The following is a 26,851-nucleotide window of genomic DNA, read 5'->3' as shown; positions in this document are numbered from 1 at the left end:
AAATGTTAGAAGTGTAACTTTGTATGATGTACATTAATATTCAGTTGTATAAACCCTATACACGTTGACTTAATTCTCTATTATGAAGAAAAACAATACATTAAATATACATGTACATGTAGTAGTACACAGACTTTTCAGGTTGTAACTTTTTATATTGACAATTAATAAAAAAGCTGAATATTTATCCTCCATAACGAAATGATCATGTGAAAGGTTCATATTGGCATCGCAGAATCATCACCACAGGATAATAGATTAGCATATAAATGATGTTTGCGTAGTATGACTCTACCGGAATGATGTACGATGCGATGTAAGGTGAAAGCAAGCCCGGTTATCTAGCCATGCATGTCACTTCCTATTGTCAGACTCCCTACTGTTATAGGCAGTTCATTATTTCCCCTCTCTTATTCACTGTATGTAACATGTATTAAACGGAGAGCATGGATTACATCTGGATAAAGGTAAGATTGCTAATTGCATTTCATTAAATCTTTCTTTTATTTATCTCTTTAAGATTTTAAATACAGCTGAAGCGTTTTGCACCTTTCAATCTGATATTATCATATTTTTCTTTGAGATAAAATATTTCTGATATATTATCATTTATTTGATCACTGCAGGCATAGTTAGTTCTTTGAACAAGACTGCAAAAACTTAATATTTTAAATAAAGCTAACTAAACCGTTTTGAACCTTATCAATATGATTTCATAATTTTTTGGGGGATTAAATCATAGTAATCTATCTGATTATATCATTATCTGATCTCTGTAGGCTTAGTTTGTTCTTTGATCTACTGCAATAATTTATCTGTATGTAGAAAACAGGACTAAAAATCGAAAGGAATAAAAATTTGTGATTCCCTTACACATGATTTAGGCCAAATGATTAGCATTGCAAAAAATACTGATGGACAATAGGGTATATCAATAACAGCTAGATTGTCAAATGTTATATTTGTGTGCATTTAATAATTTGTTAATAATTTTTAAATCTGTTATAACAGATTTGAGCTGCTGAATAATCAGTGAGTCTGAAATAATGTATGTCTTTGGAACATTTTTTTTTAAACTTAGTTATTTTGTAATTGTTGGTACCAAACATGTTTCTGGTACCAAACATCCTAATAATTTGCATGCGATAAATATAGAAAAAGAATACAATGTTGGCCAACGGTACTATTTATGTATATGTTACCGTTTTTGGGGGGTTGGGTTTTTTCTCTTTTTTTTGGGGGGGGGGGGAGGATTTTAGGGAAAAAATTACGGAAATTGTAGGCCACGATAGTCTTGTATAACAAAAGTTTGCTATAGTGTCAATCATACCATATTTTCTTATCTCTGTAGTTGGATAATTGATAAGAATATAAAGCGAACTGGTGTGATCAGCATCTCAATATTTGTGAAAGTAAATACATTATTATTAAAATGAAATTAAAGCAGATATTGAAATGTAATGTTACGCCTTCTTCTTTTTAACATAGTTTGGAATACGAGGCACTTTACATGTATCTGTAAGACTAAATATATATTTTTTACAAAAAAAACCCCAACAACTTCAATGTGTTTCTCCTATACAAATGAGCATCACTAGCGAGTTTTTTTTTGTAGAGATGCGCGTTAACACTCACCAGACATATATATGAACATACTTTTTCGTTTTGCCTGATAAAATCGGACAAGCTTACTGTCCAATGACAGCTGTGGTGTGAGTGTGTATTAGTAATACTGCACATCCATGTAAACCGATTATCAAGGATTTAACGCATATGAATATGATTAATCATGCACGAATTAGCAATAAAAAAAAGCAGTTCGTGTTTATTTTCAAACATTGTTTACATGGTACCAAAATCTGATGAGTAATCGCACTCGTACACATACACCACAACGACAAATATATTTAAACTGACAGGCATTGCTTATTACAAGAGATTCAGTCTAAGATTTCATCCACAATACACATTTATTCGTTTACTAAGCACTCTCTATCTACTTCATTAATAACCTTCGTTTCTATGCCATTTTCTTTTTAAAATTCTTAAGCTTTGTATACCCAGTCAACAACATCTTCTGTCGATCTTTACATTGGTTATACGTTTTTTGATGCCAACAGTAAGTGATATCTCAACTATTTATAAAAGTGAGGTTTTCTGACAATAACAAAACTATCTAAAAATTGCTATAAAATTCGTTTCCTATTGATATGGGAAGATGCAGTATGAGTGCCAACAAGACAACTCTACTCTTTAAACTCTTTCCTTTCTTCCTTGTTACCTTTCTTTCTTTCTTTTTCTTTCTTTCTTTTATTATTTCTGTCTGTTTGTCTTTCTTTCTCTGTCTGTCTGCCTGTCTGTCTGTCTGCCTTTCTTTCTTTCTTTCTGTGTTTCTTTCTGTGTTTCTTTTTCTTTCTTTATTTCATTCTTTCTGTCTGTTTGTCTTTCTTTCTCTGTCTGTCTGTCTGTCCGTCTGGCTGGCTGGCTGGCTGCCTTTCTTTCTTTCTTTCTTTCTTTCTTTCTTTCTTTCTTTCTGTGTTTCTTTCTTTCTTTCTCTGACTTTCTTTCCAGGTATTTGGTTTAAACTCTTTCCTTTCTTCCGTGTGTCCTTTCTTTCTTTCGTTCGTTCTTTCTTTTCTTTCTTTCTTTTGTTCTTTTCTGTGCTTATCTATGTAACGGTTAAATTGCAATACATTTGTACTCCCTGACCGCACAGCAACATGCTGTACTGGATGTTGACCTGAGAGGACAAATTCTCACTTAGTCTGAGTGATACTTCTGAAGAAGAATAACAACGTTAATCTAATTATTACTATTTACTTATATCATTCAAACAACATATGTATTTTGAATGAGTAATCTGTTTTCTACATTAGACTGCCACAAGTGCAACATTTATCGTATTACATTTTCTCGTTCAGCTCAAAGTACAAAACATAGGTATCTGTATATGTTTAAATTATTCTTGAGTATTTGAAGTGATTCTAAAAATATGTTTAATCTGATTATTTCACCAGTAATGATATTAACCAACATGAAAACAAATTAGATCACAAAGACAAACTAAAACAAGGAGATGTAGTACCATGAGTGTGATTGCCAATGAGACAGCTATATATCTAATAGATTTGTTTGCAATTTGTAGTTCGCCGTGCAGCTTTTAACCATGAGCAAACCATTTACCGTAGAATCGAGGGAGTTTTTGATGCAGTTGAAGTCAAATCAGCTTGAAACTTAGTACACATGTTCTCTTTTATATGATCTTTCTAACTTTAATGCCAAATTAGATTTTTAATCTCGATTTCACGGTCCCCTGAACATAGAAAACAATAGTGCAAGTTTCAGGTTGAAGTTTTTGGTTAAATTTTTGGTTAATGTAGTTTTTGATGAAGTTGAAGTCCAATCAACTTGAAACTTAGTACACATGTTCCCTATGATATGCCAAATTATAGTTTTTATGCCAATTTCACTGTCCACTGAACATAGAAAATCATAGTGCGAGTGGAACATCCGTGTACTATGGACACATTCTTGTTTCAAATACTTTCACGTGTGATCTTACTATTCGGTTCTTTCCGACTTTTAATATTATCGTATTTTTTACTACTATTCGGTACAATTAATTATTTCATATAACTAATTTGTTCATTTTGTTAGGTTTTTTTATTACTTTAAAACATTTTTCAATGAATTAAAACATGTTCAGAAATTTATTAATGTCTGTCATATTTGGATACCTAACTCAATCTGCTAAGAAAATAAGATATTTCATTTGCGTTGCTAGATATGTTTGTGGTTATGTTTAAATTTTTGGCTACCTGATTCAATCTGCTTAAAATAAGATTTTATATTTTGCTTCGTTAGATACGTTTGTCGCTGTGTATAAATCAAGCTTCCTGACACTCTAGGTTTTTCCACTAAGGTTCAGTAATACATTATGATCTCAGCAGGTTGACAGTAACGAGGTAGAATGTATATAAGTAAGAGTGCAATCTCATAATTCGGTATATTAATTTTTTACATAATGTATTTTGCAGTTGATTGCGGTGTGTGTCTGTAGTTTAGTGGTATCGGTCGATCTCTCAGCAGGTGAGTGTTTATTTTCATCGTTCTGGAACATCACCAAAGATACAACAGCATCTTCTTTGTCATGGGAAGCGAATATCTTTTGCTATAACATGAATAATACGTATTGCCTTAAAAACACAAATTTCTTTGAGGTTCAAAAAGGGAGTTACTACATTTTAGTATTTTAAGTGGTAGCAAAACCGTATTTGACACTTTTTCCATGTTATATATGTCGTATAAGCACAAATTTCTTCTAAATGAGGTTCATAAATGGAAATGCGGGGGGGGGGGGGGTGGAATTCGGGGTAGTGCAAGTGGTTAACAAAGCTTTATTGGATGATATGGACAGATGCTAAACAGTTATTGTCTACGTTTAAAAATCAGAAGATGTGGTATGATTGCCACTGAGACAACTCTCCACCAGAGCCCAAATGACGTACACATTAGCAACTGTCTGTCACTGCCGTACGTGCAGCACCCATACTACATAACAAAATACATGAAATATATACCATAGAATTACTAATGTTAATAAAAACAAACTAGAAAACTAACGGCTCAATTTATGAACAAAACAAATAAATATATATACCAACAAATGACAACCACTGAATTGCTGGCTCTTGACTTGAAATACTAGTAGTTGCATACATAATGTAGACTCTCTTATTTATAAAATAGCTGGCTAATTGCAGAATAAAACGATGGATAGTTGTGGTAAAATCATATATATCATGAACAAAATCTCAATCTCATGCTGGAACATTTTGATAAAGCTTGAAAAGTTAATCCATATACAATGCATGTTTGCGTGGGTGAACAGCATGTTATCATGCTAAGTTTACTTATATCTATCTAAATATAATTTCGTCAATAGGATAGATGCATTGGTTATTTACGTCCAGTGGCAAATAAGATAAATGCATATCATTCTAAATTTTATATAAAAACGATACTATGATTGATCTGATATGGAAGTTTATTCCCTGCTTTGTGCTAGACCGACACGCTGGCGTTTTCTACTATACAAAATAACTATTCAGCACGAAATGTGCACCCTACCCAGACATTTTATTCTGACTCTAATTTATATTGGATTGAACTCTACACCTCCCTCAGAACCAATTGAGACAAGCACACTAGACCACCGATGTTCCCTGCATTAAATTGCATCGACTTGTATTCTAAAAGGGATCAGGAACAAAATAAGGAGTATACTTGTATCAAGCTTGGTATTGGAGATGTTATGCTGCATTGTTTGACATATGTATTTGACTATTCGTATTCTATTCGTTTTAACATTATAAATTTATTTATCGGATGTCACTGTATGTTTATTTTATGGTTTAGTTGTTTGGTATTTGTTGCTTATGTTATTAAATGATAATATTCAATTCAAATCTTTAAGTTGTCATAAAACTACATATTTATATATATATATATATATATATAGTATGTGACACAACATAACAAAATGAAAATAAAAAATAACAACAAGATCATTAATATACACAATAAAAGTTAATATTTAAAGAGTCCCCTGTCCTCAGTTCAATAGACTGTTTTAAAAAGGATCCTAGCTCATTTACCTGAATGTGAGTATATATGTTATTTTATCTATGTCATTTTAATTTATAAAGTGGATATTCTCATTTATCAAAAAATCAAAATAATCTTTTCTATTATTATGGTTTCTATTACAATATAAAAAGAAATGAACTTCATCTTCAATTTGTTTACAGTTTTTGCATAATCTTTCTTCTTTTGGTATTTTAAGGTATCTTCCCTTTTCTATTAATAAATTATGGTCATTTAATCTAAATTTTGTTATGATCAGTTTTCTGAATTCAAGTTTTGAGCAAGTTGAATATTTTTCTTCTGTATTATTTTTTTTACATGATAATATAAACAACACATTCAAGGTTTTCCCATTGTAAAGTTTTGCTTTGAACTGGGATCAGCTGATGAAATAATTTGAAATGAAAATGTCATTTCCTCTTTCTATATCAGGTCAAAAAACGAATTTATGTTTGTTTGCCTAAGCACTTCTTACCAACAAAATAATTGCTTTCTCAAAATCTTTATTTGTTCTAATGTAAACAAGTTTTTCTTAATCAGATAGGCATGAAAACAAGAAAAACATCTGTTCTCTTTGCCAAAACAAAAAGAAGAACCTATCTTACTACCCATTGTCTCTACCTTTGAGAAGGGTTTGGACAGTGTAGTCTCAGCATTACGTATTTATTTTGACTTTGATCTTTTGATTTATTATGGAAGTTTTAAATACAAATTACATCCAAAAGTTATTTTCTACAAAACATCCACCAGAGGATTCCCTCTGTTGTCGGTGTAATGTGTTAAGGTCTTAAAAATCTAGTCAAAACCAAAAAAGACATATACAAAACAACTAAGTTCAAGGCCTTTATAAAATCATTCATTTTCTTCGATTCTAGTATATTTTCGAAACGTAATTTGCGTAGAAATTTTGGTAAACAGCCTACCTCAACAATGTAACACATGGGTTTTATCATACATCGCTATTACATAATCTTACTGTTATAATCTTCAAGCTGACGATTAACGTCTCAACTAATAAATTAATAATTTCCGGCATAGATTTGTGATCTATGATCTCGAAATAAAAAATACATATGATTCACATGTCAAACTACAATATGTTCACCGGGGGGGGGGGGGGGGGGGGGAATGGAGAGTGGGTGTTTGGTCTGCCTGGAAATGCAGATCGTGTGCATTACGTAAACATTGTTGTTTTTCTAAAACATATGGATAAAAATTCACCTTTTTTATCACAGGGACTTGTCTCAGAATTTTCCCCCCTATATACCTTAATATAACACGTGTTATATTAAGGTATATAGGGGGGGAAATTCTGAGACAAGTGCCTGTGTTTTTTATTTATGAATGTGCAGGCAAAGGGTGTGTCCTTTTTACCGATAAAGCTGTAAGAATTGTATAACAAAATGTAGACTTCTTCTCGTTTTTGGTCTATGTGTAAGATCTGCTTAGTATGAAAAACCTACTACATGTACTTTTTATCCCTAACGTACTTGAGATCAGTTATAGATCAAAGGTAAAATCTTTAAATTCTCGACATTCACTTAGAAAGGACCCAGAAATGCATTCTGTAACCCACCCTTTGGGAGTAACGAGTAACCGCGCCAACAATATTTTGTTAGGTCATAAAACAAGGTGGGATCTATTTGCTCAGTTCAAGAGTCCCATAAGCTAAAAACACCTATGCATATACTAGAAAATAAAGACATAAAGACAACTGTTAAGTGTTAAATACTTGACTGCTTTTTTGTTAATTGACACTAAGTAAACAACAAAGTATTGTAGTACAACTTTTTATGTGGTGATATTAGTAATTACAATGGTATTTGAAAATTCTTCACATACATCTCACATAAGCTCATGTATAAGCTTTCACGACTGCTTATAAAATTTTATTTCAATGGCACTGTAACCATTCGACTTTCTTCATTTTAAGATTAGTCCTTCAAAATGTTTTGAGACTTAAAACGTCAAAATCTTTGCCAATTTCGTATCTCTGGTGTTATCTCATATTTGCTAAATTACACCAGATTACCTGCAACTCTTTGGCACTTTCACAGCTAACAAACTTAACCTCCGTTTAGATATTTAATTAAACGATGTTCTGAGTTATTGTACTTTCAGAATCGTTGAAAGACATAAAAGAAGACAACTTTCTGATGATATCTCTCATAAAATTTCACGAAATCTTATACTTTTTTTTTTTATACAATTCAAGGTTTTATAAAAGCTAAGTAGCTTTCGATTTTGATGCTTTTCGGATAAGTTATTCCAGAGTTGTAACACTTAAATCTTCAATAAAATAAACCGTAACTGTCTTCTGTCGTCGAATCTCATGAAATTCGAAGGCAATATAACTAATAAAAAAAGCTGCCTTTTTTTGTTGTTGAAGCGTTGGTCTCACCTTACCGGATAGCACGAACGGACACCAAACGGATGAAAATAAAAGTTGTCCGTTGACAAAATTGTTATCCGTTGGCAGTCCGTTGGGGTACTGACCGAATAAAACGGACGTGTAACGAATGCATCACGGATACACACCGGATATGCAACGTACGAGAAACGGAAACGTACCGGACAGAACGGATGTCAAACGTACATCCAACAGACGAGTACCGCTTAAAACGGACACCTAATGGAAGCGTACCGGATAAAACGGATGAACAAGATATACGGAAAAAATAAAGGCGACAATGATAATACATGTAAATCACATAAATATTCAAAATGTTTCTGTGTAACTGGTTTTGGTTTGTTCTTCAAAATGCCGCCAAAGGGCAGTATCTGGCCTGAATAAGAGCTGCTTGATTGTGAAGACGTGCCCCTTAAGATCGATTATATATAATAAGAATTCATGAACCTTAAAAATCTAATTAGCATTTCTGACGCGAATTTTTTTTATTGGCATTTATCCGTTTCAGATCCGTTCATCATCCGTTTTATCCTTTAACTTATACGTCTGGTAGAATTCGTTTCACATTCGTTCAACATCCGTTTTATCCGTTAGTCGTCCGTTAGAAGTCCATTTAGGAGATAACTGTATTGTATTTTAAGCTCCGACGGCATCAATTGGGGATTTGATGGTCGCAAATTAAGTTTACTGGCGACGCGTTAGCGGAGACAGTAAACGGGTATTTGCGACCATCAAATCCCCAATTGATGCCGTCGGAGCTTAAAATACAATATTGTTATCTCCATTCTAATGAAACTGAAAGAAAACAACGTTAAAACATGTAATAAAAATCTGTCATATGCCGTCTACTGCGCGTACGTCCCATAGCATCAAATGTCAATTGATGCCATGTAAAAAAGTGACGTTATCCAATCAACATGAACGTTACAAACGTTGTTGCATTAGAATGGTGAATTTATCTGTCAGACCTCCAACGGATGTACAATTGACACGTAACGGATACAAAACGGAAACGAAACGGATGAGTACCGTAGAAAACGGACGCCTACCGGATGTTCAACGAACATTTCATCCGTTGGACGTCCGTTTAAAGTTTTGAACATGCTCAAAATTTTTCACTGAACAAAACGGACGTCAATGCATAAAACGTACGCTAAACGGACATGCAACGGATATGGACGGACGTCTTACGAATAAGAACGGACGTCTAACGGACATGAACGGATTGAAAAAAAAAGTTATCCGTTAGGCATCTGTTCGAGCTATCCGTTAAGGTGTGACCGAGGCTTGAAATATTGATCCTTTTCAAATCAGCCATTTCAGAGTTGCGAGACTTTAATTGTCCAAAGCTATGGAATTTGTCTTTATCTTGCAAAGACTCAAATATGCTTCATATTAACTTATATTTTTTTTTGTAAAGTTTCATTCTTTTAATGACATTCATTTTATCTATTTTAATGTTCATTCTCAATTATTTGAGACTTTTCTAATAATTAAGCTAAGTTTTTCATTCAAGCTATGAAGCTATTGTTTGTATATTTGATGATAATTTAACGACTGCACGTAAAAAATCACTTAAAGGGGGCCCGGTCATTGGCTACGAGATAAAACATGATACATATGATTTTTGTTTTGGGCAATCATTAATGAAAGTGAAATAGTGAAATAATTATTCGCTTTTAGCAGCTAGTTTATTTCAATTTTGTCATAAACACTAAAGAAATAGCGACGATAAATGATTCACTTGCTGCTATTGAGTAATTCGACCTCATTGAGTCCGTATTCATCAATTTAACCCGTTAGTTAGAGATTGGTTAGGCATGGTTTAGTCATTTTCAGCCATTCAAAGGAAAATAATGGCAACATTAAAATCGAAATAAAGGTGAACCATATTGTTGACTCATTCGATCTACAAAAAAATGATTCCTGTAAAAACGACGATTAACATTTTTTTTAACCTATAACATGAAATCAAACGGACATAGAAAGGTCTTATTCCACGAGGTCGCTATCTTTTTGTATTTGTATATTTATATTTATGTTTATATCGGGTTAAGTGACGGTCTGTATTCTTCTGGTGTCATCTCGACGGTTAAAAGATGGCGCTAGACTTATAAAGTACACACCGGCGAAATACTGATTTATATTTTCGATTCCATGCATTGTTAATTGTTTATTTCAGACTTACTGTAACTTGGATATACGTTTTAGTATGCTATATATATATCAAATACGGGAATTTAAGTCAAATAGCTTATCATGAATTTGACAGCTTACGTTCTTGTTTAATAATTCGTACAAAACGGTCAAAAAGCAGCAACTACACTCATAGGTATAAAACAGTTTAGCAAAAGTATACTAGTATATAAGTACTTGGGGACAGTACCCTTTCCCCCTCTCCCTTTTTTTAAAATCCGTTTATTTTCTGTGCTGTACTTAAACATTTAATATCAATTACTATCAGTTACTAGTTGACTTTTCACAGCGGTCACTGATAAATAAAATGTTCTTTCTTATATATCTATGTGAGTAAAAAGCAGAAAAACACGAACATAGTTGAAATTATAGACAAAAAAAAAAGGGGAGGGGACAAAAACAACTATCCTGTCTCTAAGTACCTATATTCTAGTTCTACAATCTTTCTCAAATTCTAATTTGAACATGCTGAAAACCGGTATGCCCAAATATAATTGTTTTTTTTTCATTTGTTTTGCAGCTGCAGTATGCAAAGGTTGTTGGGTTCTTGGACAGTTCAAAGAAGGAAACACTGAATTTGAATACAAAAATGGAAATTGCCTTGAAATGACAGGATGTTATTGCTCGTGCGATGGGAAATTTTTCTGTAGAAAGGAACGCAATATTTGTGACAGAACTGTAGAAAGCGGCAGAGACTTTTATAGTAGCAGTCGAAGGACCTCGTATCAGAGTTCAAGTTCCTCAAGGTCGGGATTTGAATCAGGTCAAGGTAGCGGTGCTGTCATAGAAAACGTTAGGAACAGTGCTTGTGAAAGAAAATGTATTGTAGACGGAGCTGAAATTGACGGAGGTACGTATTTCAGCCATAAAAACCAATGCATATCTTATTCCTCTTGCTACTGTGGTTGTGATGGCAAATGGCAGTGTCCTGCTTCAAATGCAAAAAACACTTGTACCGGAGCCGGAGGTGGACAGCTTGTAGAAAGTGACGAACAGGGGTGTAGAAGTTGCGTTATTGATGGAGCAAGATATACAGGAAACTCAGATTTTACTTATCGAAACAACTGTATTGAGTGGACTGACTGTAGATGTCGCTGTGATGGCTCTTGGCGATGTGCATCTAATAGTGGCAAATGGATATGCGATAATGTATGCAATGAATGTGAAGTTGATGGTAGAAAAATACAAGGTAAATCTCAGTTTCGTCACCAAACTGAATGTATCATATATGATCCGTGTGTTTGTAATTGCGATGGGTCATGGGATTGCCCTGCCAAGAATGGAAAATGGATCTGTACCGATCAATGCTTAAACTGTGAAATAAACGGTCGGGAATACAAAGGAAGGTCAGAATTTAGGTTACGGGAGGATTGTTGGGAATGGAATCCATGTACATGCAATTGTGATGGATCATGGAATTGTCCACGTGATAATGCAAAATGGGTGTGCACAGATAAATGTCTTGATTGTGACGTAAAAGGACAGAAATATCCCGGAAATACACAATTTCAATATGTTGATGGATGCTACGAATATAATTGCAATTGTCAGTGTGATGGAGGATGGTCTTGTCCCGCTAATCGGACTAGAGATATGTGTAGACTTAACATGCAAACTGGATGTTATTTCTGTACTGTCAACGGTAATAGGTTCGAAGGAAGTACATCCTTTACGTATGAAGAGAACTGTATGAGATATGAGCATTGCGCATGTAATTGCGACGGATCTTGGGAATGCCCAGGAGAAAAGGCTATCAATACCTGTCGTCGAAATGATACTACCGGTTGTGACTTTTGCGACGTCTATGGCCAACGAGAGCAAGGAAACAGTCGATTTGAAATACAACAAGATTGTTGGAGATTTGACTGTGAATGTGACTGTAATGGAAACTGGAGATGTTCTGAAACTGGAGCACGGTACATTTGCGGAAGTCAACTATTAGAAACTAGTGGATGCAAAGCTTGTTTAGCTGGAGGAACTCGGTATGCCAGCCAAAGTTCATTTAAAATAACATGGGGATGTGTCACCTATGACTGTTCGTGTAATTGCGATGGTTCGTGGATTTGTCCTTCACGTTTGGCTATAAACTCATGTTCAAATAGTCACTTTCAGAAATTTTTGATAAGCAGTGTTACGAATTTGCCGAATTCCTGGTGCAGTGAATGCACAATTGGTGGCAGTGTCTACCCCGGATTCTCACAATTTGAGTACCAAGAAAAATGTACGAGACAATATGCTCGATGTTACTGTAATGGTGGATACCGATTTGATTCTTCTATTATAACTGGCTGCAGTGGGAACGTAGAACTATCAGTTTCTAAAGGTAATTGCATCGACTGTAAGTTCAACAATGCGGTATTTGCAGCGAATTCAGAATTTGAAATATCATCCCAGTGTAAGCGATATAGATGTAAATGTGAATGTAATGGACGTCCACAATGCCAGTCCGTTGTAGAGAATGTATGTGGCTCTGTAATAACAGTTGTAGAGTCTGATTATCTTACTGGATCAGTCACTAGAACACAAGGCGGAACGGTTGTTGTTGAAGGTGGAGGACAAACCGAAACTATTGTCTCTGGTGGTGGAGGCGGAGGAGGCCGAACAGTTGTTGTCAGTGGTGGTCGGGAATCTGGACAAACAGGATCTGCTTCAGTGGTTCTAGGAGGAGGTAGAGAAACAACAAGGACTGTTGTCGTTAGGGGAGGTGGTAATGCTGGATTAACTGGAGGCGGTACTAGTTCATCGGGATCAAGAACTGTTGTCGTTAGTGGTGGTGGAGGTGGTGGTGGTGGAACCCGAGAGGTAACGAGTGAAACACGCGTAGTTGTAACAGGAGGTGGTGGTGGTAGCTCTAGTTCACGGACTGTTTTATCAGGTGGAGGTAGTACTAGCGTCATTGGTCCAGATGGGTCTATATGTTACCACTGTGTTGGTTTAGATGGAAAGAAATATCCAGGAAATTCCGATTTTACGTTTAGAAGAGGTTGTGCTGTTTGGAAGTGTCAATGTAATTGTTTTGGTAGAGCAATATGTCGACCACATGATCTAAGTGCCTGTCTCGTAGAGCCACAATGCCGTGACTGTGTTGTCGAAGGAAGAACATACCGAAGCAATAGAATGTTCAGTTATGAAAAAGACTGTATCTCTCATCAGTGCCGATGTATGTGCGACGGTAGTCCAAGGTGTGTCCAAACTGTTGCTTTTAATTGTGAACGAGATAAACCTAGATGTACTCAATGTGTTATAGGAGGTCAACAATACCAACCAAACACTCTGTTTGATTTGGTAACTCGATGCAGAAAACAACGCTGCCAGTGTGACTGTGATGGAACATATCGCTGTTCAGAAGCTCAGAATACGTGTTCTAATGAGGATCGTAGTCAGCTAGACACGTGTGCACCATGTGAAGTAGATGGACAATCGCACCAAGCAGGTACTGCATTTACAATTGATCGTGGTTGTTACCGGATGAGTTGTTCTTGTTCATGTAGAGACCGATTAAAATGCGATCAAAGTAAAACCGTTGATATTTGTGAAAATGATAGAGGGGAACGATGCAAAGCTTGCGTACTTGACGGTGAACGGTATGCCCCAAATTCTAAATTCGAACGGGAAAGTGGATGTTTAAGACAACGATGTCATTGTCATTGCAACGGCAAGTTTGATTGTTTAAGTACTGGAGTAAACATATGTAAAACAGACAATACTAGAACCACATCAACGCAAACAGACACCAGTAGAACGACGTCGACGCAAACAGACACTTCTAGAACTAGGCCAACTCAAACAGGCACTGGTTCCGGTTCAGTTACTTCAACAGAAACAGAGAAAAAAGACTGCAAACCATGTATTGCCGATAGAATAGAAAGACAGATCGGAGTAACGTTCTGTCTAGACCGTGGTTGTAAAAGATATAAATGTAAATGTTACTGTACCGGGCGTTATGCTTGTCAGACCGATAAACCAGAAAATATTTGTGACTCTGCGGGTAAAGTGACTGCCACACCATGTGCTACAGCAGCGGTTAGTCAAGAGATTACTAGCGGAGGCTCTCGAACAACCACAGAAACTCGGCAGACGGCCGGAGGTGGATCAAGAACAACAACTACTACAACTCGTGTCACTGAAACCAGTACCACCGAAACAAAAGATTTATCGCAAACTACAGTTTTTGATTATGAAGAAAGAAATGGGGGAGTGGCTGTTTCAGACGCAGATAGGAGAGGACGCTGCATGCAATGTAATATCGCTGAACAATTTTACGAAGGAAACTCTGAATTTCATTTGGAACTTGGCTGTAAACGGTTCAGATGTTTGTGTAATTGCGATGCATCGTGGGAATGTCCAAGGCAGAGACCAGAAAATATCTGCAAAAAAGAAACATGTCGTAATTGCAGACTCCGTGACAAGGAATATCCACCAAACTCAAGGTGAGTATGTTTACTTAATATTTGAATCATCACTTGTTTGGGTTACAGAAAACGAATTTCTATTAGATCATGTGTTTATTCGTCTAAATCATGTAGACTGTGATGACAGAAATGCCGAATTCGATAATATTATGTATAAAAATAGGAGTATGTGGTATGCTTACCTATGAAACATCTCTTAGAGACCAAATAACGTAGAAGTCAACAACTGTATGTCACAATACGACCTTCAACAATGAGCAAAACCCAGACTGCATAGCAATTTATAAAAGGCCCCGAAATAAAAAATGTAAAACAATTCAAACGAAAAAGTCACGGCCTGATTTATATACAAACAATGAACCAAAAAAACAAAATGATAAACAACTGAGAACCACTGAATAACAAGATCCTGACTTGAAACAGGCACATAAAGAATATTGCAGGGTTTTACATGTGTCCCGGCGCCTAACCCTCTCCCTATTCTAGTACTTTAGTGTAACAGCACAACATTAGTACTAGCTTCAAATATGAAAAGGGCTTACCTCATCATATTGATACAAAGCTAAATAAAACAGCAAAACACTAAAGACACGAAGTACAGATTAGAGATTTCTTGCAGTTACTGAGAGCCACTAGTAATTCAAAACTAACAATAAGTAATACAAAATCATCTAGACTATGATTGAAAATTGAAATATCAATACATTCAACATCTTTTTGATTTTTATTCATAAGTATTTGGACTCAATTAAGGGAATCTGAATGACAAACTATAGCAAATGTAATCGTATGTTTCCCCTTATCCTCCTGATCATATCTTTATATTAAAAAAAAGAAGACGTGGTGTGATTGCAAATGAGACAACTCTCCACAAAAGACCAAAATGACACAGAAATTAACAACTATATGTCACCGTACGGCCTTTAACAATGAGCAAAGCCCATACCGCATAGTCAGCTTTAAAAGGCCCCGAAATGAAAATGTAAAACAATTCAAACGAGAAAACTAACGGCCTTATTTATGTATGTCTATTTGTTAATTGTATCGTCGGTTCACTGTCTTACTTTGACGTATACCATACGCATCTTTATTCTTATAAGCATTTGAACTTCATCTCGAAAAGAATTTCTGAAGTTAAGATCAAATTCGCCTTGTCAGCAGCAATTATTCAGTCAAATGATATGACTCATAAAATCCTTTGCAAACCATTAACTTTAAAAGTCAGCTACTTCTTTTCCACATAATAAAAGTTAAAAGCAAATCATTTCAATGATTTAGTTAATTGAGGTCATGGTTTCGTTAATATTCGTCATGATTCAAAAGAACGAACATGTTAACAACTATAGATCACCATACGGCATTTAACAATAAGCAAACACAGAAGACCTGTTGGTGACCTTCTGTTGTTGTCTGCTCTATGGTCGGGTAGTTGTCTCTTTGACACATTCCCCATTTCCATTCTCAATTTTATATACTGCATAGTAGGCTATAAAAGAATCACTTAACAGCCAGTTTAGGCTAAAATTAATAAGCGAAAAAAAAAATATTTGACAGACAGCAACCACTGATTTAGAGTCTTCTGACTCTTAGACTGGCACCTTAAAGAAAATGTATATGACGGGGTTAAACATCTTTATTGACGGTTAAGAACAAACTATTAGGGCTTCATTTATCAGATTGACGTTGTCACAACTTTTTTTTAAATAATATATTACAAAATTGTAAAAGTTTAATTACAGTATGTTTTAAAAAAAGGAAATGTGTACCATTACAATTATTTGATAATTTTGATAAACGTGAAAACATGTCAAATCAGAATCGAGGGTTCTTGAAATAGATTAAATTCAACTAAAAATGAGTCTGAGATATACGCATAGTTGTTCGAGAGAAAAGAAGTCATAATTTGAAAACAGCCAAAAACGAGCTAGGGGTTCTCGATTCTACGAAAAAATATATATCAAAGTACGTAATGATTTGCAACAAACAAATGTCATATCACATACAATGTCATTAAACGTGGAAATTTTGCAGTCGCTGGGCAGCAGATCTAGAAAAAGGTCATCATACGTCAGTATGGAACGCCATAGCTGTCTTCCGTTGTTCATATTTAGTATATGCTGTGATCATTTAATTATTATCAGCGTTTTTTCCTCGATTATGAGTGCCCTTTTCATTATGTTCAGTAGTATAACAATTATGTTGAGCAGTAACATCATAATGATCAGTAGAATAATTAGTATATTGTGCAGATCTGGTATTATATTCAGCACTTTAAACTTTAAAGTTTTGGCTTTATATTCAGTAGGTAAATTATTCTATTAAGTAGATTTGTCTTTATATTCAGTACTTTTGAAAATATCTTCTGTCAACATATTTTTATATTATGTAGATTTCTCATTATGTTGACGACAGAAACCGAAATATTCAGTGGTCAAACACACTTTATAATCAGTACTGTTATCATTATGTTGAGTGAAATAAATATGATGTTCTGTAGACTGATCATTATGTTCTGTAAAATAAATATTATGTTCAGTACAAACAACTTTATGATCAGTGGTCGAAATGTTTTATGTTTGGTTCAAAAAATATTATACTAGGTGGTTAATCAATTATATTCAGTGCTTTTTTTCATTATGTGGTGGTGGTAGACTTCCGAAAATAACCGAAAACATACGAAGCCGGACAATTTTTTCGGGTTTATTTTCATACTGTCAACATGTCGTCTGCTATACAACGTGCTCTTGCAGAACTTAATCTGCGAAACTTTCAAAGGTTTAAAGATGAGAGGATAGAGGATGACACTTTTCAGCACCTTAATGATCAAGACTTGATCAGACTAGGTGTTGAAACTATTGGTGATAGAATAAGATTGAAAGAAGCGATGAGGAAGACTCTGTGACTAAATGACACAGAAATTAACAACTATAGGTCACCATAATGCCCCCAATAATAAGAAAAGTCCCCGCATAGTCAGCTATAAAAGAGGGAGGAAAAATACCAGAGGGAGAGTCCCCGAAATGCTGTGTGGCAGACAGTGTCATTAATTAAGTATTAGCTCCCTTGGTAAAACTCCAAATTTCATATTTGATGTATTTCATTGTTAAATAATTTACATGAAGCTTAATAAGTATATATTTGTTCATTGCATAGCTTTTGCTATTTGAATTCATTGGTTAAATATTTTTATTTCTATTGTAAAGTTTAATATTTGCATCGTCGCAAAATCTTTGGTTTCCTTCTTTGGATACCTTCAGTGAGAAACTTATATATTTTATAGATCCCATCGAAGTTTAATAAGATACCGGCCGTGGAAGGACTGAACGGTCAGACAAGGATGATATAAATTTCTATTTGTTGGAATTATATGAGGACTGACATTGCAAGCCAAGCATTCCATCTCCCATTAAATAAGCGCAAACTACATGGCTTCTTGCAATAAGGGTGAATTGAAGTATAGATTGCTCTATAATATTTCTACTTTCAAACGTTGGCCACGATGTTCCTACAATACGACGTTACACTTAAAATGCGGCGTCTAAGAGGGAGGGTGTTTGACTTCGATTAATTTTTGGAAGTTTTATTCGGTTTTTTATATTGTTGGTTGATTCTGGTTCTGTTCGTTTTGTGATGTCATTTTATCAAAAATTACGTCGAGTTGTGGAAATCGATTTGATAATGTTTACCCTTTAAGTTATTTCAACTAAAAATGCAGTACTGTCGCAAGTAATGTAGGAAGGAAAGATGGGACGGAAGTACATGTATACATACGGTTTTCCATATATTTTTTTTATCATAGGATGTTTAACTTTTAAGGTGCATATCATCTGTCATTGTAAAATTTCCATATCTAAATATATGTGACACTCTGCAAGTAAATCGAACATTTATACCCTTGGTTAAATTTGAATAGAATTGTATTTTCCCTGGCACATAAGTTGTCGAAATACACCCCTTCAATTATTTGAACCTTAATTGGCTTGAGAATTATTTCCCAAGTCATCTATAGTGTTTAACTTCTGATATACATTTTAAAATATAGTAATCTACTCCTGAATCGTTCGCGAAAACGGCAAATATAATCCCGAGTTAATAATTCGATGAAACGGTTTTCGTCGCTGTTTGGGATTCGTCTTTCAATTACCTCCATTTCATGCACAAGTTTATATTGACGAAAAGTTCCGGCTTCGCTAGTACAGGAATTACTTTCATCACGACAGTTATAACATAAATAGCAGGACAAATCGCGAAGTTAAACATTCCGTGAACTGGTATTAAGTCTTTTAATATTGTTGATTGCACCTTACTGAAGTGACGACTTTAAATGATCTATTTCGGAGTACTTCCGTAACATAAATTTCAATTCGCATTTTACATTTAGAGGACTGTCTTGGTGTCTCCGATTTGTCTTTGCAAAAGTTGGACAAAGTTCATGTTATTGGATTTTTTCCCCATTTTCCAATTCTTTCAAATAAATCGATAAAAGCTATAAACGATTAATAAAAATTGCAAAATTTAACCTGTGTCGAACCTATGTCCCCGGGCGGAGTCTATAGCAACATGCACTATTCTTTATTTTCGGCAGCAATCATCAACCTCTTTTTCCAAATTTAATAACACGTTTTGTTTTAGTTATCATGGACATTTAATTGAAACTTAAGCACAGGTAACGTCGGAAATTAGCGTCTTTAGGATTTTAGACGTTTTCAGACGTTTGGACAAATTGGCTACCGTTTTGTTATGTGTGGAAGCATTTAATTCCTTGAAGACCCAAATGTGTAGTTAATAAGAAAAGAATCTTGGCATATTTTGCTCTTCGTGTATCTAACTTTTGTTTTGATCAATTATAAAAAATACGCGTTAACTGCTTTGAAAAATGAAATATCAACTTGGACAAAATGGCTACCGTTTGAAAAACGACTGTGTAAAGAAGATTTTATTGAATCAGCAATATTTGAACTCACATGAGGCAAATATTTCAAGTGTACTTTTGTTAGATATTATTATTGTCTTACTTTTTATTCATTTCCTGCTATATCTACTTATAAAATTCACTTTCAGTCGTTGAGTTAACGAAAAACGTCGTTGGACATTTTTCTTATTCCAGATTAATATTCAGCCACCGAGTCAAATGAAATTTGGCAAAATAACGGCTTTAACGCCACAAAGAACCGACACATGTCGTTGTTCCTGCCAAGAATCAAGAAGATCAGAGCATAAGAAATAGGATCACTATACATAAGAGTTAAAACAGTTTTTCATAAATGTAACGTTGGACATCCGTTTTTTTCACATATATTATAGCTTTCTTATTTTAATCCTCAAATATACCAGATATATTACTTAGTATATGATCAAGAGCTGTAAAAACATAATTTGAATCATATATTGAATTTGTTTTAATATTGGTTCGTGTTTTCTAACATTTTTATTTTGTTTTGCGGATGAAATTTCGAAGATTCTGTTTTAAATCCTAGGGGTTGTAGGAACATCGTGCCCAACTTCAATTCACCCTTACTACAAGAAGCCATGTAGTTTGCGTTTGTTTATAGGGAGATGGAAAGGTTTGAAAGGTTGGCTTGCCTGAATGTCAGTCCTCTGATAATTCAACGTTTTATTCTTCCAACAAATAGAAATTTTATATCGACCTTGACCGGCTGTACAGCTTTATTTTCTATATCATTATTCTCTGGCTTTTTTTTTTTTTTTTTTTATCTTTATCATTATTCTCTGGCTGATCAGCTCTTCCACAGCCGGTAACTTAGGGGACGATCATTTGATATTCTGGGGGGGGGGGGGGCAGGAGGATTTTGAAAATAAATAACTTGGCCTTGATAATCACAAAAATAAATGGTTTGTTCTGTGGTAGTTTGAAAATAAATTACTCAGGTCAAATGGAAAGAATGAGATGGCACCAGATTCTTCATAAATTCATCTTTTTCCCCAAAAAAATCGGGAAATTCTTCATAATATTTTTAATAATATAAGTATAAATATTATTCAAATATACTTGAAATGTTTGAAAATTGGTTTCATTTAACTTGAGGTATATTGTCTCAGGAAACCTTGCCTCACTTTTATTTTTAACAGGGCCATAACTACATTGAGATAAATGCCTAATGTAGGATATTTCAAAACCAAACGCTTGTCTCCATATTAAATTGTGTTCACAGCGAGTCCCTTGCAAGAAGCAAGTTCTGTTTTCCCTCAGACGTAGCCCTGATTTTCGGGATCAATGTTTCTTATTTGTCTTTTGTTCATTGATTGCCCTTCTGTATTCTGTTAGTGTTGCATTCCTTTTTGTCATCTAGTAGTTTTGTTATGAAATTGATCATGAGTTTAAAAAAAAAACAGCAGCCACAGACTTAACTATGTGAATTCCATTTTTGCTTTATCATGCACATTGGTCTTTTGATGTTGTCCCTAGAAACCTAAGTCTTACACTGAATTTATGCATTTTGCTTTGAGACCAAAATATTGTCAAAAAATTATTAAAACAAAACTTGCACTTTCAGATTATAAAAGGTTTTTCGGAACACCCAGAAAGCATGATTTTGCATCATTTGTTCTATAGCTTCTTGGGCCTTCAGTAGCTCCAAAACCCTTCAAAAAAATGTTTGACTCGCTCCGCTCGGCGATATATGTTTGCCAATACTTTTAAAAGGGGCTAGTTACAACAAAACTTTAAATGTATGCAATACATGTATATGCAGTTTGGAATATAAAAGATTCATTTCTGCAGAGGATGATTAGATGGTACATAATGACTTCACTATACATGTATTATTTATAATAAACAAATCATTTACTAATTGTATGTTTTCGAATATCATAAATATAGTTGTGAAATTGAATAATCATTCCCTTGCTTTAATGAAAATGAAAAATCTTGCTTCAATAGTGCAGAATATGAATAATCTGTCCTCTTAGTTTACGAAAATAAATAACCGATGAAAAACAATTTCTCACAATATCAAATGGTCGTCCCCTTATTCATATATAGTTTTTTTTATCTTTATTATCCTTATTCATATATAGTGTTTAACGACCTCGCACGGTCCTCTTATTCGATGGGATCTATAAAATATATAAGTTTCTCACTGAATGTATCCAAAGAGGGTAACCAAAGATTTTGCGACGATGCAATATTAAACTTTACAATATAAATAAAAATATTTAACCAATGAATTCAAATAGCAAAAGCTATGCAATGAACAAATATTTACTTATTAAGCTTCATGTAAATTATTTAACAATGAAATACATCAAATATGAAATTTGGAGTTTTACCAAGGGAGCTAATACTTAATTAATAACACTGTCTGCCACACAGCATTTCGGGGACTCTCCTTCTGGTATCTTTCCTCCCTCTTTTATAGCTGACTATGCGGGGGCTTTTCTTATTATTGGGGGCATTATGGTGACCTATAGTTGTTGATTTCTGTGTCATTTAGTCACAGAGTCTTCCTCATCGCTTCTCTCAATCTTATTCTATCACCAATAGTTTCAACACCTAGTCTGATCAAGTCTTGATCAGTAAGGTGCTGAAAAGTGTCATCCTGTATCCTCTCATCTTTAAACTTTTGAAAGATTTGCAGATTAAGTTCTGCAAGAGCACGTTGTATAGCAGACGACATGTTGACAGTATGAAAATAAACCCGAAAAAAATGTCCGGCTTCGTATGTTTTCCGTTATTTTCGGAAGTCTACCACCACCACATAATGAAAACAAGCACTGAATATAATTGATTAACCACCTAGTATAATATTTTTTGAACCAAACATAAAACATTTCGACCACTGATCATAAAGTTGTTTGTACTGAACATAATATTTATTTTACAGAACATAATGATCAGTCTACAGAACATCATATTTATTTCACTCAACATAATGATAACAGTACTGATTATAAAGTGTGTTTGACCACTGAATATTTCGGTTTCTGTCGTCAACATAATGAGAAATCTACATAATATAAAAATATGTTGACAGAAGATATTTTCAAAAGTACTGAATATAAAGACAAATCTACTTAATAGAATAATTTACCTACTGAACATAAAGCCAAAACTGCTAAGTATATTGATTAAAGTGCAGAATATAATACCAGATCTGCACAATATAATGAGTATTCTACTGATCATTATGATGTTACTGCTCAACATAATTGTTATACTACTGAACATAATGAAAAGGGCACTCATAATCGAGAAAAAACCGCTGAAAATAATTAAATGATCACAGCATATACTAAATATGAACAACGGAAGACAGCTATGGCGTTCCATACGTCAGAGCAATTTCGGACTACGCTTAGGTAGATAAAAGGAATCGAATTGTAATTATGCCATTGCAGAACGATTTTTTTAATGTAAAAAAAAACCTGTTTATTTTGCTAAATTATTTCAAAATAATTATAAACCTTCAAATCTGTTTCAGCTTTAGAATAGACATTGATAGATGTCGTAAGTACGAGTGTACTTGTCCATGTAGCGGTGTCTACAGCTGTCCACCAGAGAACATCGTGAATACATGTGAACAACAATGTAAAGAATGCGTTGTCAAGGGAAACCGATACCAAGCGAATGCACCTTTCACATACGAAGAGGGTTGCAATAGATTCAGTTGCGATTGTAAGTGCGATGGCTCATGGAACTGTCCGGCTTCAAAAACTGTGAATACTTGCCGAAGTACCTGCAAGGAGTGTGAGGTTAAAGGTCAGAAATATCGAGGAAATTCAAGATTCACGTATGAGGAAGGTAGCTTCCGGTATAATTGTGATTGTAAATGCGATGGCTCTTGGAATTGTCCTGCATCTCGTACCGAAAGAATCGGCAGTACTCCACAACCTCAAACAGGACAGTGTACAGAATGCGAGGTCAAAGGCCGTAAATATCGTGGAAATTCGAGGTTCAGTTATGAAGAGGGTAATTTCCGGTATAATTGTGACTGTAACTGCGATGGCTCATGGAACTGCCCTGCATCTCGCACAGAAAGACTCAGCGGTTCTCAACAAACAGGACAGTGCACAGAATGCGAGGTCAAAGGCCGTAAATACCGTGGAAATTCGAGATTTAGTTATGATGAAGGTAGTTTCCGGTATAATTGTGATTGTAAATGCGATGGCTCTTGGAATTGTCCTGCATCTCGTACCGAAAGAATCGGCAGTACTCCACGACCCCAAACAGCACAGTGTACAATATGCGAGGTTAAAGGCCGTAAATACCGCGGTAATTCGAGATTCAGTTATGATGAGGGTGAATTCCGATTTAATTGCGACTGTAACTGCGATGGCTCATGGAACTGTCCCGCATCTCGTACTGAAATAATAAACAGTACTCCCCGACCCCAAACAAGACCCCTAGCAGGTCAGTGTTCAGAATGCGACGTAAACGGCCGTAAATATCGCGGAAATTCGAGGTTCAGTTATGAAGAAGGTAATTTCCGGTATAATTGTGACTGTAACTGCGATGGCTCATGGAACTGTCCTGCATCTCGTACAGAAATAATAAACAGTACTCCCCAACCCCAAACAAGACCCCAATCAGGTCAGTGTACAGAATGCGAGGTCAAAGGTCGTAAATATCGCGGAAATTCGAGGTTCAGTTATGATGAAGGTGAATTCAGGTTTAATTGTGACTGTAACTGCGATGGCTCATGGAACTGTCCTGCATCTCGAACAGAAAGAATAAACGCTAATCCACAACCTGCACAGTGTACAGAGTGCGAAGTGAACGGCCGTAAATACCGTGGTAATTCAAGATTCAGTTATGATGAAGGAATTTACCGATTTAATTGTGACTGTAAATGTGATGGCTCATTTAACTGTCCTGCATCTCGTACAGAAAGAATAAACGCTAATCCACAACCTGCACAATGCACAGAATGCGTGGTCAAAGGTCGTAGATATAGGGGGAATGCTAGATTTTCGTATGATGAAGGTAATTTCCGATATAATTGTGATTGTAACTGTGATGGCTCGTATAACTGCCCTGCATCTCGTACCGAAAGAATCAACAGTAATTCCCAAACAGGACAGTGTACAGAATGCGAGGTCAAAGGCCGTAAATACCGCGGTAATTCGAGGTTCAGTTATGATGAAGGTAATTTCCGGTATAATTGTGAATGTAACTGTGATGGCTCATGGAACTGTCCTGCATCTCGCACAGAAAGACTCAGCGGTTCTCAACAAACTTCAGGCTCGAGAACAGGTTCTGAACGTGTTGCTGGAACAGGATCAAGACGAGTTATTGAATCAGGTTCTTCACGACAAACAGGCTCAGGTTCAAGTCAAATTACAGGCGCTGGTAGTAGAAGTAGCTCGGAAACTGGACGTGCAAGCAGTGAATCGCGAAGAACTGGTTCAGGCTCAATAGTCGATTCAAAATCTATTACCGAAACACGAACAAGTACTGGAACAGAGAAGGTGTCGAGTACTTCAACACTAGGCGAGTCACAAACAATTACCGAACTTAGATCACGCAGTGGATATACATCAGGATCAGCTGTTGACAGTCGTGGTTGCCGGGCTTGTATTGTAAATAAGGTTGAATACAGCAGTAATTCTGCATTTACGTTTGAAGACAACTGTTTCCGGTTTAGCTGTCGTTGTAAGTGTGATGGTTCCTGGAGCTGTCCTGCAGAGCGTACTGTCAACATATGTCCACAGTCGTGCAGAGAATGTAGAGTAGATGGAAAGGCGTATCCAGCAAATACCATATTCGAGTACGAATCTAGTTGTTTCAGGTTCAATTGTGACTGTGCCTGTGATGGTTCCTATAATTGTCCAGCGGAGAGAACGAAGGACATCTGCAGTGGTAGACCTGATAAATGTAGAAATTGTGCAGTAGAAGGAAGAGACTATCCCCCAAATAGGAAATTCCAATACGACAAAGGCTGCAATCGCTTCGACTGTGACTGTAATTGTGACGGATCATGGAGATGTCCAGCTGAAAGAACAATAAATATTTGCGGTGGTCTTGGTTCGCAAACGTGTAGAGAATGCTCTGTCAAAGGGAAACGATATCCACCAAATAAAACATTTTCCTACATTGATGGCTGTAATCTAAATAAATGTTCATGTAGTTGCGATGGAGTCCATAGTTGTCCATCTGTTACTGACATTTGTAAATCCAATGGCCAGATTTGCCGCGACTGTCTGGTCAAGGGCAACAGATACTTACCAAACAAACCATTCACATATACTGAACGATGTGATCGATTTAATTGTGACTGTAATTGTGACGGGTCATGGAACTGCCCAGCCGAACGCACCGAGAATTTGTGTACTTCCGGCCAATGTCAGAAATGTCGAGCCAGGGGAAATGAATATGCTGGAAATAGTGTGTTTGTCATTGAAGATAACTGTAGACAATTCCAGTGCCGATGTCATTGTGATGGCCACTGGGATTGTTCGAAAGAATCTGCTCGTGTATGTTAAACTCTTGGTTAATACGTTTGGCAATAGCATGTACTTATTTTTTTATAAATGATGATAGAATATATCAAACTGTTTTGAAATCGAGGAATGTTGCTTAAGTAAACAAATTTTGTAAATATACTTTTTCATCACTTGCTTTCATTGAGACTGACAATCTATACAAAATAACATTAACTTTTTTTTTAAGAATTTTGCATTCCGTTCACTTATCGAGTAAACTGATATATCATAAATTTCCCTTAAAACACATCAACATATGACATAAGCTATTTTTGATATTTTTCTGTTAAATAGATTCTCTGTACGTATCTTTTTATATTTATCTGTTAAATAGATTCTCGGTAGATGATAAAAGTGATGCAATGTTTTTTTTATCATCACTGAGGATTCTAAGGTGGTGATTTTGTTAATATTCAACTTGTGAGAAACAATAAATGTTCAAAATTTATATTGAAATATATCTAAACTTTAGATATATCCTTTTTAAAATTAAAATTAAACGAACAAAATGAATAAAAATTAATAAAAACAGTGACGACAAGATGATATTTTCTATAATCTGATAAGATCAAGAAATTGGTTTACTATGTAGTAACATTCTCATATCATCTATGTATGATCTATAACATTAGAGATCTTTTATATTTGTACTATGGTGTAGAAATTATTTTCTTAAGACAATAATAAATGAAATGGAAAAAACCTTTGATGTATGTCAAAAATAATAAATTCAGTTTATTTTGTA

The 26,851-nt window shown here is 35.1% G+C and overlaps 1 protein-coding gene across 1 annotated transcript; it reads left to right on the top strand.

Moving 5' to 3' along the window:
- Positions 1–315: 315 nt before the first annotated feature.
- LOC143047808 (uncharacterized) lies at positions 316–26,851 on the top strand. Its single transcript, XM_076221086.1, has 4 exons — positions 316–467; positions 4,038–4,089; positions 10,773–14,682; positions 23,106–26,851. Exons 1-4 carry the CDS (start codon positions 447–449, stop codon positions 26,104–26,106), a joined length of 6,984 nt encoding a protein of 2,327 aa, XP_076077201.1. The 5' UTR covers positions 316–446; the 3' UTR covers positions 26,107–26,851.

This window comes from Mytilus galloprovincialis, chromosome 10 (genome assembly GCF_965363235.1).
Source record: "Mytilus galloprovincialis chromosome 10, xbMytGall1.hap1.1, whole genome shotgun sequence".
Taxonomy (NCBI): Eukaryota; Metazoa; Mollusca; class Bivalvia; order Mytilida; family Mytilidae; genus Mytilus; species Mytilus galloprovincialis.
Note: the sequence above shows the minus strand (reverse complement) of the source record. Positions and strands in the feature narration are given on the sequence as shown.

Coding starts and splice junctions, on each gene's coding strand:
- LOC143047808 (XM_076221086.1), top strand. CDS start 447: ATGGATTACATCTGGATAAAG. Junction 4,090..10,772: donor ATCGGTCGATCTCTCAGCAG/GTGAGTGTTTAT, acceptor TTTGTTTTGCAG/CTGCAGTATGCAAAGGTTGT. Junction 14,683..23,105: donor GAATATCCACCAAACTCAAG/GTGAGTATGTTT, acceptor AATCTGTTTCAG/CTTTAGAATAGACATTGATA.